The sequence below is a fragment of the Berghia stephanieae genome, chromosome 3, assembly GCF_034508935.2.
Source record: "Berghia stephanieae isolate SIO BIC M18660-M18661 chromosome 3, UCSD_Bste_1.3, whole genome shotgun sequence".
In the NCBI taxonomy this organism is placed as follows: domain Eukaryota; kingdom Metazoa; phylum Mollusca; class Gastropoda; order Nudibranchia; family Aeolidiidae; genus Berghia; species Berghia stephanieae.
This window is the reverse complement of record NC_088362.1, coordinates 7,657,768-7,673,373: the sequence shown is the minus strand read 5'-3', so window position 1 is coordinate 7,673,373 and position 15,606 is coordinate 7,657,768. Positions and strand designations below refer to the sequence as shown.

The 15,606-nt window shown below is 33.2% G+C and overlaps 1 protein-coding gene across 4 annotated transcripts in view; it reads right to left on the bottom strand.

The window, feature by feature from the left end:
* The window catches only part of LOC144967087 (uncharacterized), a 64,225-nt gene extending 49,188 nt beyond the window's left edge, over positions 1 to 15,037 (bottom strand). For 2 of the 4 annotated variants that reach the window (XM_078903912.1, XM_078903913.1), the window contains exons 1-14: positions 14,827 to 15,037; positions 12,381 to 12,464; positions 11,756 to 11,876; positions 10,619 to 10,825; positions 9,939 to 10,043; positions 8,929 to 9,201; positions 8,382 to 8,540; positions 7,408 to 7,643; positions 6,937 to 7,126; positions 6,208 to 6,429; positions 4,858 to 5,001; positions 3,967 to 4,065; positions 3,286 to 3,432; positions 359 to 455 (exon numbers count right to left, since the gene is read on the bottom strand). In XM_078903912.1, coding sequence (XP_078760038.1) covers positions 359 to 455; positions 3,286 to 3,432; positions 3,967 to 4,065; positions 4,858 to 5,001; positions 6,208 to 6,429; positions 6,937 to 7,126; positions 7,408 to 7,643; positions 8,382 to 8,540; positions 8,929 to 9,201; positions 9,939 to 10,043; positions 10,619 to 10,735 — 1,789 coding nt within the window. In that variant the 5' untranslated portion in view covers positions 10,736 to 10,825; positions 11,756 to 11,876; positions 12,381 to 12,464; positions 14,827 to 15,037. Of the gene's footprint in view, positions 1 to 358; positions 456 to 2,393; positions 2,440 to 2,505; positions 2,552 to 3,285; positions 3,433 to 3,966; positions 4,066 to 4,857; positions 5,002 to 6,207; positions 6,430 to 6,936; positions 7,127 to 7,407; positions 7,644 to 8,381; positions 8,541 to 8,928; positions 9,202 to 9,938; positions 10,044 to 10,618; positions 10,826 to 11,755; positions 11,877 to 12,380; positions 12,465 to 14,826 lie in introns of those variants that run through there. The other 2 variants (XM_078903914.1, XM_078903915.1) reach the window with 2 other exon arrangements.
* Between the last annotated feature and the right edge of the window lie 569 nt (positions 15,038 to 15,606).

Here is a 15,606-nt window from a genome sequence, read left to right as displayed (position 1 = left end):
TCCTCCTTAATTTGAAATTGACCATAATTTATTCAATCCATATACAGCGTTAAAAAAAATTGAGCTATGATCTCACTAATAACAATCAAACCAGTGTAAGAAGAGCCCAATTTCCTCATTATAAATATCTGTGGCTTCTTTTTCAATCAATCTTTTAATATGAGATTATCAGAGTCCGTTGCAGATTTTGGACTGCCACCAGCCAATAAATAATTTTATTCTTTTTATCTTTCTTCTCTATTCATTTTTAACGAAATGTTTTATATATTATTTTTTCTTGTGCCTATCATACTCAATTATCAACACATCCCAACATAGATTTGACTGGGTTTTTTCCTTTTCCTTTTTTCCTACCCACCTAAGGTGTGCAAATTTCTTTCGAAATCAGCCATCTTTTCCTCCATCCTTTCCTTATCCTCCTTGAGCATTTTCACATCCTCCTGCGGTTGGTTTTTCTGTGATGCACAAAGAAAAAGTCATATCTTAAAGGTATAGTAATTTGCTTTGGAAGGCAATATATTAGTGTGTGCTGTGAGCAAGATAAGTACAATTGGAGAAGTTGGTTGTCAGAAAAGCAAAAAAAAAAATAAAAAAACTACAAACAACAATATCCTGCTTCAAGTTTGGACCAGCATGAGGAGACACAAACAAAAAATATTTCATGGTCTGATAAAAGGTATCAGATGTCTCACTGATTACTATTGAGATATGAGCACAATTTTTTCTTTTCTTTATTCTTTAAGTTTTCTTTTTCTTCAACTACGAAGTACTGTTACTGTCACTTTGTCTTTACCAAATGAAAATTGAAAATTCTTTCTACTCAGAACAGATTTCTCTGTGCATTTGCACGAACTTCATAAATTCAAATTTCTTTCACCATGTGACACAATTTGTCAGACCACAATGCATATGAAATATAATAAATGAACAAATGAAAGTAGGAAGGAGGTGTAAAGGTGTAAACTGGGAAGTGAAAAAAACAATTACGCCACTTCACAACGGTCCCATTGACTAGGCATTCCATGAAGGAATGCAGATGTGTGTGACTGTTGTAGTGATTTTGTAGCCGAATGAATGAACATGTGTGATACTTTTAAAAAACTATTGTAAAGCACCTCTGAGCACTATTTGTGGATATTGGCGCTATATTAAATAACAATAATAATAATAATCCATCAAACAGAATGTCTGATATCAACAGGAATCAGCCATATTGTCCAAAGTTTCTTCACTGGGAAGTGAAGGCATTTTAATTGAAATATAATCAGTCTGAGATAAAATTCTGAGCTCTTCAAGTTATGTCATTTAATGAGCATAATAACATTTTACCCTTATTGATCGAAATATGCAAGAAAAATCTAATTGAAAATGCTGTCATTATATAACTGATGCAATATGCTCCCCTCCCCCCTCTTGTAATCTTAAAATTCAGAGGGAGAAAAAGATAAGACTTTATAAACTAGGGTTAACTAGATTCAATGAAATATTATGTATACAAACGTGCAGTGGATGAAAGAAAAATATATTTTTTTAAATTATAAAATTGAATTAAGTTATAGATTGCATAAAACTCTTGAAAAAAATTAGAAAAACAGATTCAAAAATCCTTCAAGCAATGGTTTGAATCCACTTCTTTTATGAAATACTGATTCAATGAATGCGATGATTTGATGTCGGCTGATGAGGGACTTGAGGCCAAAACACTTTTACTAAATAACACTGATTTTAAAGTTATATTATCTGTTTTTCTTCAATGCTCGTTTTCATGTACAAAAACCGAAATAACCAACCAAATAGAATCTTTAGAGTAGCTCCATGAAGAGAATGAGTTTGGATGTCAGATAACACATTTGACTGCTGATGCATATGTATTAAATCCACAAAGAAACCATATCCATCACAGATTATTCATTTTATTTTACTACTATCTATTACATTTTTTATACGAATCTAGGAGAAAAAATAGAAAAAATATTACGTCTAAGGGTTCAAACCAAAATTATTTGCGTTGATATTGCATCATTCATGCCATTTGAAATCATTTATAAACAGGTTTTATATTGATGATTATTTCCGACCAGAATTCAAAAGTATTACAAAAACACACATAAAATGATTTAATACTGTAGTTAGATAGAACGTAGAAACAAATTCATTTGGACAGTTTTATATAAATGGGAACTTTGTAATGGCCACTGAGACTCATGACAGACTAGTTCAGTGCCAGCATTCCTATCGCGTCAGTTTGTTTAACCTCCCCCAATAGTAAGGGATATCAGGTGTCAGACGAACATCTCCTGCTGGCTAGCGATGTACCAATTAAAATATTGCTCTGAGGACAAAATCTGACACTGTGCGAAGCAAACAAATCATAGGTCAACTTTTTATCATACCTCTCTTAACTCTCTCAACTCTTTTTCCCGAGCTTTGATCCTACTGGTCATTACTGGTCAAAATATGACACTGCGCAAAGCAAACAAATCATAGGTCAACTTTTTATCATACCTCTCTTAACTCTCTCAACTCTTTTTCCAGAGCTTTGATCCTACTGGTCATTACTGGTCAAAATATGACACTGCGCAAAGCAAACAAATCATAGGTCAACTTTTTATCATACCTCTCTTAACTCTCTCAACTCTTTTTCCAGAGCTTTGATCCTAATGGTCATTACTGGTCAAAATATGACACTGCGAAGCAAACAAATCATAGGTCAACTTTTTATCATACCTCTCTTAACTCTCTCAACTCTTTTTCCAGAGCTTTGATCCTAATGGTCATTACTGGTCAAAATATGACACTGCGCAAAGCAAACAAATCATAGGTCAACTTTTTATCATACCTCTCTTAACTCTCTCAACTCTTTTTCCAGAGCTTTGATCCTAATGGTCATTACTGGTCAAAATATGACACTGCGAAGCAAACAAATCATAGGTCAACTTTTTATCATACCTCTCTTAACTCTCTCAACTCTTTTTCCAGAGCTTTGATCCTACTGGTCATTACTGGTCAAAATATGACACTGCGCAAAGCAAACAAATCATAGGTCAACTTTTTATCATACCTCTCTTAACTCTCTCAACTCTTTTTCCAGAGCTTTGATCCTAATGGTCATTACTGGTCAAAATATGACACTGCGCAAAGCAAACAAATCATAGGTCAACTTTTTATAATACCTCTCTTAACTCTCTTAACTCTTTTTCCAGAGCTTTGATCCTAATGGTCATTACTGGTCAAAATATGACACTGCGCAAAGCAAACAAATCATAGGTCAACTTTTTATCATACCTCTCTTAACTCTCTCAACTCTTTTTCCAGAGCTTTGATCCTACTGGTCATTTGGGCTTTCACTTTAAGAAATTTGGCATCACCTTTTCCAACATTGCTAGCACTAGCACTGGACTCATCGCTCTGAGAGGTTTCTAGACTCGACACCTGGTATAAATAAAATATAGAACAAGAAAACCAGTTATATTTTTTAAGTGAAGATGGGAGTTTTATAGGCTTTGACAGACTTCTAAAAATTTAGATATATTCCAAGATGAAATAATCATAACATGTAAGCTGGATTCTATGCCCATTGACGAAATTGTGACTCTAGCCAGGAACGTGCTTGGTCCCATTATGTGAATTCTCTGTGACCGTAACACTTTTATGCTGATGTAGCATAGCACCTTATAGGTGCCGTACTAATGTAAAATGCAACTCATACATACATACATAACATGTAAGCAATTGTCTGATTATAAAAAACACGTTGGGTTGAACTTTATGTTACATACCGATTTAAAGTACAAGTCAAAATCACAAGATTTAAGATTTTTCATGTTCACAAGATGACATAAAAATTAAGATTTAGAATTCAGTTTTCTGTGCCTTGATCTTGCGGACATAATACAAAATCAAGACGGTTTGTCACATAAGAACATTCAATGAATTCTAATTAATGAATATTTGTTATATATTTACCTGAAGAGAGAGTTTTTCAATTGTGTCCTTGGATTCTTGCAACTCCTTTTTGAGTGATTCTATCTCCGCGCTCTGTTCGCTTTTGCCAATGACTGACGTCTGCATTTAAGGAAAATATAGGATTGAAATATTTATTTGGAAGATTAAAGACTATTGATTAACACAATAGAGATTTTTATCATAGGGATTCAGTCTTGGAGAACAACACGAAAATCATGAGCTTTAGCATAAGAGAGTGAATTAGGGGGGTTCCCCTTAGAATGTGCAGCTGATAGTAACATTCAGGTTCAGAAGATTATATTTCAACATAACAGCTCACAAGCAGCAAATCCACAATTTTAAATACCAATTATTAAACCAAAAAGCTTTGTTGAAGACAAGCAAATAATATGGCTGCAGAACCTATGGCATGTCAAAAGATAATTTATTGATCTTGTGTGCCTCGAAAATTAGCAAAACTACATTAATTTGCAGTTCTCAAGGACTGTTCATCAATGGTCGTATCATATACACGAAAAAGAAGAAGCAGAAGAAAAAAAGGAGATTAGAAATTTATGCAACATCAAGACTGAGGGACACCTCCGTTCAATCATAAAACTTATTCCATAAGAGTGAATCCTTACACATACCAAGGTAAAATTAAAATATTTTTTTCTCCCAGTGAGAAAAAAGCGGCATTCTAGTTACCACTAAGTGAGTGTGTGTGTGTGTGTGTGTGTGTGTGTGTGTGTGTGTGTGTGTGTGTGTGTGTGTGTGTGTGTGCGTGTGTGGGTGTGGAGTTGGTCAAGATCAATTGGAAGTCATAAGGTAGCAAACAGGTTTCCAATAAAAGGTTTGAATTTAAAATCTTATATTGAAAAAAAAAAATAACACAATCTTATAGAAGCGAACCTGATCTCGATCCACTTGCCCGGCTAAGGCTTGTTGATAATGTTCCTGCAATTTGCTGTACTGAACAGAAGCTTGAGCATAGGCTGTCTCATACTGAGTCAAAGTGGAACGTAGTGTTTCTACTTGGAGATCTTTTTCTGAAAGCTGTCAAGAGACAAAAGAACCAAAATTACACTCTTTTAAAACCAAATAAAAGGTGTGTTCTGAATTAAAAGCAGGAGGAAATTGACCACTGGGAACAAATCCTAAATTAATGTCCTGATGGTCAGTTTTGACGAGTGCACTTATACTACTTCGTGTACACAAGCTCATAACGTTAAGGATGGCATTCTTGGTTTTCCATATTTGGAATTGCAATAAAAATCTGTTGATTTTTTGTTTTGTTTTTTTGATTGGTTAATAATTTAGCTTTGCCCTTCACCATGTTTGTGGAAAGTTTGTGACTGTTCAACCAATAGCCAAAGCCACAAAACCAACCATCCCTCGTCAGCATGCTAATCAGTGATTTGAGAGTGGAAATAGATGGTTTAAATTAGAATAAAGAAACCTTCTTTTATTGCATGAGTGTAAGCACTAAAACGCAAACAAGCAACGATACAGGGTCACTCATTTTATTTGCACTTTATTTTACCTTTCTTATCAATGACATAAAGCGAGGTGATTGAAATCCTGTTTGGGCTTGCATCTCACAATAATGATGGTCAACATTATGAGTTTTAAAAATTGCAAAACCTCTTATCATTTTATGTAATCTATAAATAAAGCATTCATTTTCAGAACACATGCATTAGTATAAGAACCACAATGTATTTTTTAAAAGACACAGTTTGAAGCTTGAACTGCATTATTTTGCTGGTGAGTCGCCTTGAGTTTATATATTACAGCTTATGCCTTTGACCATTGTCATTATCAGTTTCTGGTAAGTACACATGTTTTACTCCAGTTAAATCCCAAATTACACAAAACATCTTTTTTAAAAAGAAGTATTCCTTGTAGGCATTGAGGATTGTGCGGCTATGTGGTCTAGTGGTATGACACTCGCTTTCCGATCGGAAGGTCCTGGGTTCGACCCTCCTTGGAAAAGGCTCTTTACTCACATTCTCTCACCATACTCAGGTGTAAAATGAGTACCTGGCCATTAACAGCGTTGTCTTTGTCCGAAAATTGCAATATCACCTAACAGGCATTATGTCCCGTCCTACATGTTAAATGTTGCTGTTGACCAGGGACACCTTGTAAAGTGCTTTGAGCATGTTTAGTGGATATTGCGCAATATAAAAGCTCAATTTTTATTTTTAGGCTGACCTTAACGCAATTCAAACATCCTTGGTGACAGGGTTTACAACTTACCTCTGTTTCATGTTTCTCAATTACATCTTTCAACTTCCCCTCAAGTCTCAACCTTTCCTCTGACCACTGGCCTTCCTTGTCAACGAAATCTGCCTGCAGCAACATCATCTGCTCTGATGTGATTTGAAGCTTCTCTCTGATAAGCTTTGTACTTTCTTGGCTCTCTTTCAATTCCTTTTCTTTATCAGCAAAATCTTTCTGAAGAGTTGCGATAGCTTTGGCCTGACAAAGAAAAAGAAAAATGTTAGCGAGACTGAAATGTCAAAGAGCAAAAATGGGAAGATAAAAATTAAGACTGTTTGATCCAATTAATTCTTTTTTTTTTTAATTACCAACAATACAAAAATTTAATTTATCAAACTCTTATTACATATATTTTAGTGAATGTAATTTCCATTATTAGTATCGATGAATTCTGCCAACTTGAAATATCAAATTTTCAATTTTGCATTGTGACAACAGATAGGGAAATAAGAAAATTTCCAATCAAACAATAAAGATAATTAGGTACGAAAAGCAGGCTTAATCTGGATGGACTAAAAAGTGTATCTCATCTCATATGAGAGATTATGTGTTTCATTATACCATGGTGAATAACTGCCTTAAAAAAAAAATAAAAATATATATATATATATATATAAACAAATAGATAAAGGGCTGACTACTTTTTGATTACTGTGCTGTTAGAATATTATATCTCCATGTAACCTCCTTCAGTAAAACACTGACCTTTCCATCCAACACCTCGTTTATATCCTTCAGTCTTTCCTCCAGCATCTGAACTACTCGATCCTGTACATCTATGTTTTCTTTCTTCATGATGGAATCTACGTCACGCTCATGTTTCATGATCAGCTCCCTAAGGTCATTTTCTCTGGTCACCAGCTCTTTGTCCTTGGCCTCAATTGTTAACTTCATCCTGCAATTTTTGTTGGTTTGTTTTTCTTAATGATTGTTTTTTTTTTTTATTTATTTTGAGGAAATTTTTTATACATAAAAAAAGAAGTGAAAAGAAATCAAAATAATGACAACGTCAATAAAAGAAAAGCCAATTCAAAATGTTAATAAATTGATAATCGTCCCATATGGAAACAAGAGCTGGTAAAGCTAAATAAATCTGATGAGATCATTTCCCATCAGTTATTCTAAAAATAACAATTTAGATCGCATCAATGAATCAATGAGTAAAAATAAAGAAACCTTTGAGATTCTGTTTCCATTTCCTGCAGCATTTCCTCAAAGTATTTTTGTGATTCTGTCAACTTGATGTGGAATCTGTCTGTTTCTGACTTAAGTTCATTCTCTTTGTGTCGAAGTTTTTCAGAGACCTCATCAACCTTTTCATTGGTCGATTCAACACGAGCAGTAAGCTTGGCAATAAGCAGAGCTTGATCTTGATTTGCCTGATCTTTTTCTTTTATTGACGACTGTAGAATCTGGTGACATGCGATCAATAACAAGAAGTTATGAGCAAAACTGATAATGTTTGTTTGTTTGTTTTTAAGGGTTTTACGGCGCTTGCAACACATTTAGGTTATATCAGCGCCAGTAAAAAGGAATAAAATAGGATAGTAAAAAGTTCTAGAATTACAATTAAAGCACCCAAGAAAAAGTAAGAAAGGGGAACTGAGAACAAATTGGGATCAGATGTAGATTCCAAGAGCATACCACCAATGTACTTAGTTTGAGATCACCTATAAGTCTCATCCGGACAAAATCACAAAATCCAACAAAGAGGAATGCACTCAAATGCTTATATTATACATTAAAAATAACAAATATAATAATACATAACAGAGAGATGATTTACAAGGAAAAAAATATCATCTCCCAAAACTAACTATACATTCGACTGTTTCCCTCTCAGCCAGAGGATCTGGCCAGGACCAGGACAAAACCAAGTGATCTCATTCCAAGACAAAGACAGAAAGCATGTTGGAAAACAGATATAAGGGGATAGAAGACACAGCATGTACCCCCCTGCCAACTATGGGAGGTCAGTCAAAGTATTTTAATCCTTAATGTAGGAAATAAAATACAACATTGATATGATATTTTCGTTATTCATAAGAAAAACTGAGAAACAGAACAGGTTTAAATGCTTAAAAAAGCTGAAAAAAAAGTACTTAAAAGCAAACACTCAGATCCTATTCATACAATGAAATGGAACTCACTTCCACCACTTTGTCCCTCCCTCTGATAACCTGGTCTTTCTCTCCAGCAAACTCTTGTAAGTCCATGATGCGTTTATCCTGCTCCAAAATCTTGTTGTTCATTTCCATCACCTTTTTATCCTTATAGACCATTTGTGCTATTATTTCCTGGATTTTATTCTGGAACAAAATCAACACAAATTTGCAACATAGTTTTAAAAAATATATAATCATTGACAGCATGAATTTTCAAAACCTAACTCAAAAGTGTAAGATTTAAATCTAAAGGGGGAGAGGAGGTGGCGGGTCCTGGAATGAAGATTTTATTGCTCAAGTTCATAAGAGTTTGACTACCTCACTATCTAACTTCATTCTTTAACTGATCATCAAGAATTTCTTCCATTTAGAGCATCATTTCTGTTGGGTTTTTTTTAAACATACCATGAAAATCATATGTAGTTCCTCAAAAATTACTCGACTTGTATAAAAACTAAACTAAAAATAATTTTTAAATTTTTAAAATATAAATCAAAACAATAAAACAAAAACCGCACTTGAAGTTACTTACCTGATCTTCACCATTACCACCACCACCGAATTGTTGCATGCTTTCCATGGCTTTTGTTTTCTCTTCCAACTGCTCTGTTAGATCTTGCAAAAAATTGTCTTTTTCGGCTAATATTCTTTCTTTTGCTTCCAACTGCCCTTCACGAACTCGAATCACCTCATCCTTTTCAGAAATAATCCTATTTTGATCTTCTAGTTTCCTTCTGAGAACCAAAGCTTTACCTTTATTCACACCAACATCATCCTGACTTACAGATGCTCCTTCATTTGTTTCCTGGAGGTAAACAATAATATAAAGACTAATATAAATAATAATAATAATAATAATAATAATAATAATAATAATAATAATAATAATAATAATAATAATAATAATAATAATGATGATGATGATGATGATGATGATGATGATGATGATGATGATGATGATGATGATGATGATGATGATGATGATGATGATAATAATAATAATAATAATAATAATAATAATAATAATAATAATAATAATGATAATGATGATGATGAGAGTGATAATAATGATAAGTCAACTGCATAGATAACATCTGATTTGTTTTGTTTTTTTTGGTTTTTTTTTTTTTAAGGATTCTGTTGATAGCTAAATATACATAATCGAAGAAAAAAAACTATTAATTTGTTATATGTGAATGGGGTGATGGCACTGGTGCAAGAGAAAATTAAAATCTGCAAAGGTATGTATGTGACTGCCAGAAAAAGCAGAAAGAAAAATACAAGTAATAAAACTAGGGAAGGCTGATTTTTAGGGGAATAATATTCTTCTTGTATTTATATTTCTTTGCCTCGCACTGCCACATACACACATCAGATTTTAATTTTCTCTGGAAGACCATTCAATATATGAGCTGTCAGAGAAATCCATGAAATGATATCAAATGAATGGTAACATAAAACACCTTCCAAGATCTTTTATCCTGCAATTATCAGCATTTCTTTGTATTTATCATACCCAAATGTATTTTTTAAAACAACTACCTTATCTGCTTCGCTTTCATTTGTCTTCTCCTCAGATTGCTTTGATTTCTTCACAGCTTTAGCTTTGGCTTGGAGACGGGCCTTAGACAACTTACTGTTCGCTTCCTGTGACAATCACAAAGAAAAAAAATGTAATTAAGTTCTCTGCAGGGAAGTCAAAGTTCCTCTGTGTGATAAGTATTTCCCTTGTCTGAAATTTTATACACTGAGACTTTATAAAGTAAGAAAATAGTAATCATACTAGGACACTAAAAGATTTGAAATGTCGAGTTCTCATATAATAGAAGTAAAAATAACCAAGCAATATTTATATGCTTTTCCTGTCATTATTGTGTTTTCCGCCATAAATTACCAAAGCGCCCTTAGCAAGCTTCAATAACCTTCCTTTCGGAGTCTTAAAAAATATATGTGGTCTAAAAGCAAATTTTCCTTGTAAAAGGCACCTGTAATGTGATCTTAAAGCATGTAAGAACTCCTTAAACACCCAGAGCATGATGATAATTTCTTTTTAAATGATTGAGATAAGAAATTAAAATAAATCAAACATAAACAATGGAGAATTTTTTTTAAAAAGAACGAAAGAATGCATTTATGTTTGTTTCTTTCTTACAAATAAACAATATTTTCATTATTTTCACTACTTCAGAGCAAACTCTCTTGAACAAATCCAATAAACTAACCTGTAATTCTTTTTCTTTACTTTGCAAAGCTTCATCCCTCTCCCTGACAAAAGCCTTCAACTGTTCAATCAAGTGCTGTTGCTGTTCCAATTGCATCTGTGTGTCTTCACTTGCCATTTTTTCTCTGTCTTCTTATAGAATCCTCAAAATTGTATGAGAGAAAAGTTCTGTTCGCTGTCCACTGATTATGATCTGGTCAATCCTAAACTGCAACGAAATACAGATTTCCAACTATATTGATTCATAACATGTAACTCATTTTTCAAAATTGTCATTCGTTTTATTTGTTAAGTACAGCCAAAACTGCTTATTGGAACAATAACTTATCAAAAATAGAAATATGTCTACTGTGGTGACTATAGCAAAAGTGATACAGATCTTTCAACTGTTTATCAATTTTGAATTTCATTTTTCATAATATTCAACATTACATATGCCCTGCACCCATGATGACAAGTAAAATTATGAGTATTATATTAAATTCCCAAATGTTTATACGGATTTGTCACTGCATTGATACCCAATACATCCGAAATAATAGGAAGACACATGAGACTTTACAAGAATTCAGTGATAACAACATGCTCCATCACTAGCAAACAACAATTGCCTCATTACACGTGTTCGTCTAAATTATAGTCCCCAAAGACTGTCAAACATATATTGTATTATAGCAAATTTGATAAAAGGGAATGGGCCATAAATGATAAACACAATTTAAACAAATGAATTTTTTTAAATAAAAAAGCATAGGATAATTCCTCCTCATACAGACAATTTTTGTTTGCTTTCAGTTTAATGAGGAAAAAAAAATTTAATAAAACATTGATGAAGTTCTCAAATCCCTCCGATTAACCAGTGTGCATTCAGATTAACCAGTAGAAATTACATCGGAAAAAAATCTTCATGGACAGCTCATTACCAAAAAAATGTTTTAAATAGGATTACATTTTGGCTTTGACAACTGACAAAATGTGAAAAGCTTTACAAAAGAAAAAAAAAACAAAAAACATTAGGAAATTATTAGATATTGACACATTCAATTGTGCATCTTGTTACATAACATTAGAATTGTTTGCAGTGCAAGGCCAAATTAAATGAATGAACTAAAATCTTACCAAGGTCTAACAAAAATACCTTTGCCAATTCTATTGTATCCTTAGGTCAAATCTCCATTATGAATCTGTTTTGTTCAAGAAGATACACAAGTATCATTTCTTTCTCCATTGTTCTACTGATCCCTGCAAACCATGCATCTCTGAAAACATTTTATCAAGAATAAAATTATTTTTGGAAAAAATACAAAATATGTCATTAAAATTCTATAATAATTTTTCTACATTAAATATTTTCAAAAAGAGAGTTTAGATTGGGAGAGCATATTAGATTTGAAGAAATCAGAGAGTCAAAACTGAGATGACAGCCTAAGATCACGTGAGCAGTTATATTTTTAAAATGTCAAAATATAGAAAGTAATCAATTGGTTAGGCACAGGTTCCAAAAAATTGCTACATTTCATCCTCCCAACCCACCCAATCCCCTAGCTCAAAACTTTGATACTTTCTCCTGACTATCTCTACATTTCCTTCATCATCTGCAATCTGCTCATTGATTGAACGTGATAGCACTTTTCTTGCGTCAAGCAAATATTTTAAAATCAGGTTGTTAGGTACATCATTCTGCTCTAAAAGCAAAATTGAGGGCAAAAAAAAACAAAAAAACTACGAGAACTATTCAAAATTGAGATGGATCAATTTCTTACCAGAATTTATACTAAGACTTGATACAGTCCATTTTGTCATCATCCGTATTCACACATGATTAAGGTCAGCATGTCTTGTGTAATCTAAGCAAAACAAAAAGAAACAAAAAAGTACATTAATGATGAGATCACTGTTAAAATTGGAACAAGAAGTGAATAATTATCAAATATTGTTAATAATTTATGAAGAAAAAAAAACAATATGATTTAGTCATTTCACAAACTGTCAGTATACATCCAGTACTGTACCCTGATTATTTTCTCTCTCTAACATTTACAGGTGCCATGGATGCCACATTTAAATGATGTGCTCATGCTCAAATACAAAGCAACATAATTCATTGTGTGTGAATGCCCCATTCGTAATGCAACAATTTACATATGCTGACTCCATCACCAAAAAATAAAACAAAAAACAAATGAACAAAAAAAAACTTTTTATAAATTCATACTCTGTGTACTTTGGCACTAAAACCTTCCTTCAACTAAGCTTCAGTGAAATAAATATGCTAATGTAGTTAGTTGTTTTTTTTCAAATCCTTCATCAATTTCTTTTAAATGTAGTTTAGTCCGCAAACTTGAGGTTTTGACACAAAAGAATAATAGAGAAGGCAACAAATAGATCAGAGATTTATCTGAATAAACCACAAAAAAAAGGCTAAAAGCTTACATATGAAAATATTAATGTCTTGGAACTGATTACATAGACCAAAAAAAAAAAAAATAATAATAATAACAAATAAGGTACAGCACTAAACAAAAACAATAAAATAATAAATATGGTTCAGGCCAATTCATCCAACTGCATTAATTTCAATTTGTAAATTTTATCAATATCAAACTCAAATGGTCTTTATATGCGCACATATTTATAGGTCTGATAACCGAGCACAATTATGAGTTTGTTTTAACACTGCCTTAATGGCCAATAAATTGAGTTGGTTCGGGAGTATCTCCATTACAATAATAATAATAGGTCCATAACAACTTGGGTTATCAGATCAACAAATAAGGGCGTCTTGGTCCTTATCAAATAGAAACTGTCTTTCTCCCTTTTCATATCACCCAAGGTCAATTCTCTGTAAAATGCCAGAGCAATCATAAAACTTTTTAATTCTTAAGGGTGTTGTTCTTGAAAGAAAATTTAATGTTCAAAGAATCACAATAGAAATTCCAAATGTATCCACCACTTAAATTACAGTTGGCTAAATAATGTTACAAAAACATATATATGCTTGTTGCTGTTGTGCTGAAAATTGAGCATCTGGAGTTTTGAGATTGTGGTCTCTAATCGGCAATTGAAACTTTGTATAATATTCTTTCTCCTGAAAAGATGGATGTTAAACATCGGTTATCATAACATTTAAATAAAGCAGATGATAATTTCCCGAAAAAGGTCGTGATGTTTTCGCTTGCAAACAAGAAATGGCAGTGACAACCGAATCAACATGTCAAAAAGACTTTATATTATATCTTTTAAAATAAGAAGTTTTGAAGAATAAAAAAGCTGCAAATACTGCATAGAAACAAATGAAAGCTTAAACATGCAAGTTTTTAAAATACAGGTTTTTAAGTTTATTGCTAAAAAAATTTCTCTTAAAAGTGAGGGAAAAATATATCTCAACGTTGGCCGAACTAAGGGAACATCTTTTTGTTGAGAGAAACCTGTCTAATATAATATGAACATAAATACACAAAAGTACACCAAGCAAGCAGGCCATATGGATCCAATTTCAAGTCGCCTGTCAGATGCCTTTTGGTATTTACCCGTCCTACATGTTAGGTGTTGCTGTTGTCCAGGGACCCCTTGTATGTACTTGTAAAGCGCTATGACTTCGACTTCGAGCACGTTCAGTGGATATTGCGCTATATAAGAAGAGCTCAATTTTTTTTCTACGAAAATCACGATAACCTTTTGACAGACAACCATTCATAACAGGACTGAGTCGGGCCATATGTCTGTTGGGTGCCCTTCACAACACCCGGTACCAAGGTTTTGCGAGTGTCGTGACACAGTCACAGTTGCTGATCAATCCATTTCCAATGGTCCAATGATCAGCAGGCTCGAATTCCAATAATCACTCTATTTTGATTTGTTACAAATGGAGTGAAAATTTATAAATATAACACATTGAAACCAAAAGAGTATTTTTGTATTTCTGAGTCCAGACATTATAACTCATTGGCCAAATACATGGTCAATCATTGCTCTGACTGCCTCTAGCAGCGGCAATGGAATTTTTAGGAATCAACAAAAACAGCAGACAGTACACACAGTGGAGGAATGTGTCGTGTCGCATATCCATCACGTGGCAACCTTTTTCTGGTGGTTAAATTGACATTGCAATGGGTGGGAAATCTAAGCCACTGTCTGATCTGATGGAGTGTTGAAAACGAGACGAGGATGGTTGTGTGCCTCTAAAGTACCAAAAATGTGTTTACATACCTTCTTCGGTTAAAAATTCTTCACCATTTTGAGACTTGAGACAACTTGGCAGTCACGTGACTAGACAGTTACCGGATTAGCCTACAAGCAGGATTGCCAGATAGCTTTTGCAAAAGAATGTCAAATAAGGCATGAAAAAAAAGGTAACTAAAAAATGTAAGGAAGAAATGCAAAATTTATTGGTGGGTATCTTGTCAGTATTTTAATGTACACTTGGACTAGAATGAAACGATTAGTTTACCCACCGTGGTATGAAATCAGTTAAATATACGTATTTAATATTAACAAAATCAACAAATTGATATAAAAATATGTATTTGATAATATAATTATATCGTTTGTTTTTGTTTTGTTTTTTATGTTTGTTTTTTTTATTCTTTTTTTTTTTGGCTTTTGTTTTTGGTTTTTGTTATTGTTTTTGTTTTTTAATCAAAATTCAGAAAAAAGGGAATAAAATAGATGATAACGATGATGATGATGATGATGATGATGATGATGACGACAACGACGACGTCGATGATGATGATGAGGAGGAGGAGGAGGAAGAGGATGGTGATGGTGATGATGGTGATGATGATGATGGTGATGATGGTGATGATGATGATGATGATGATGACGACGAAGACGACGACAACGACAAAGACGACGGCGACTACGAAGATAACGATGGTGATGATGATGATGATGATGGTGATGATGATGATGATGATGATGATGATGATGATGACGACGACGACGACAAAGACGACGACTACGAAGATAACGATGATGATGATGATG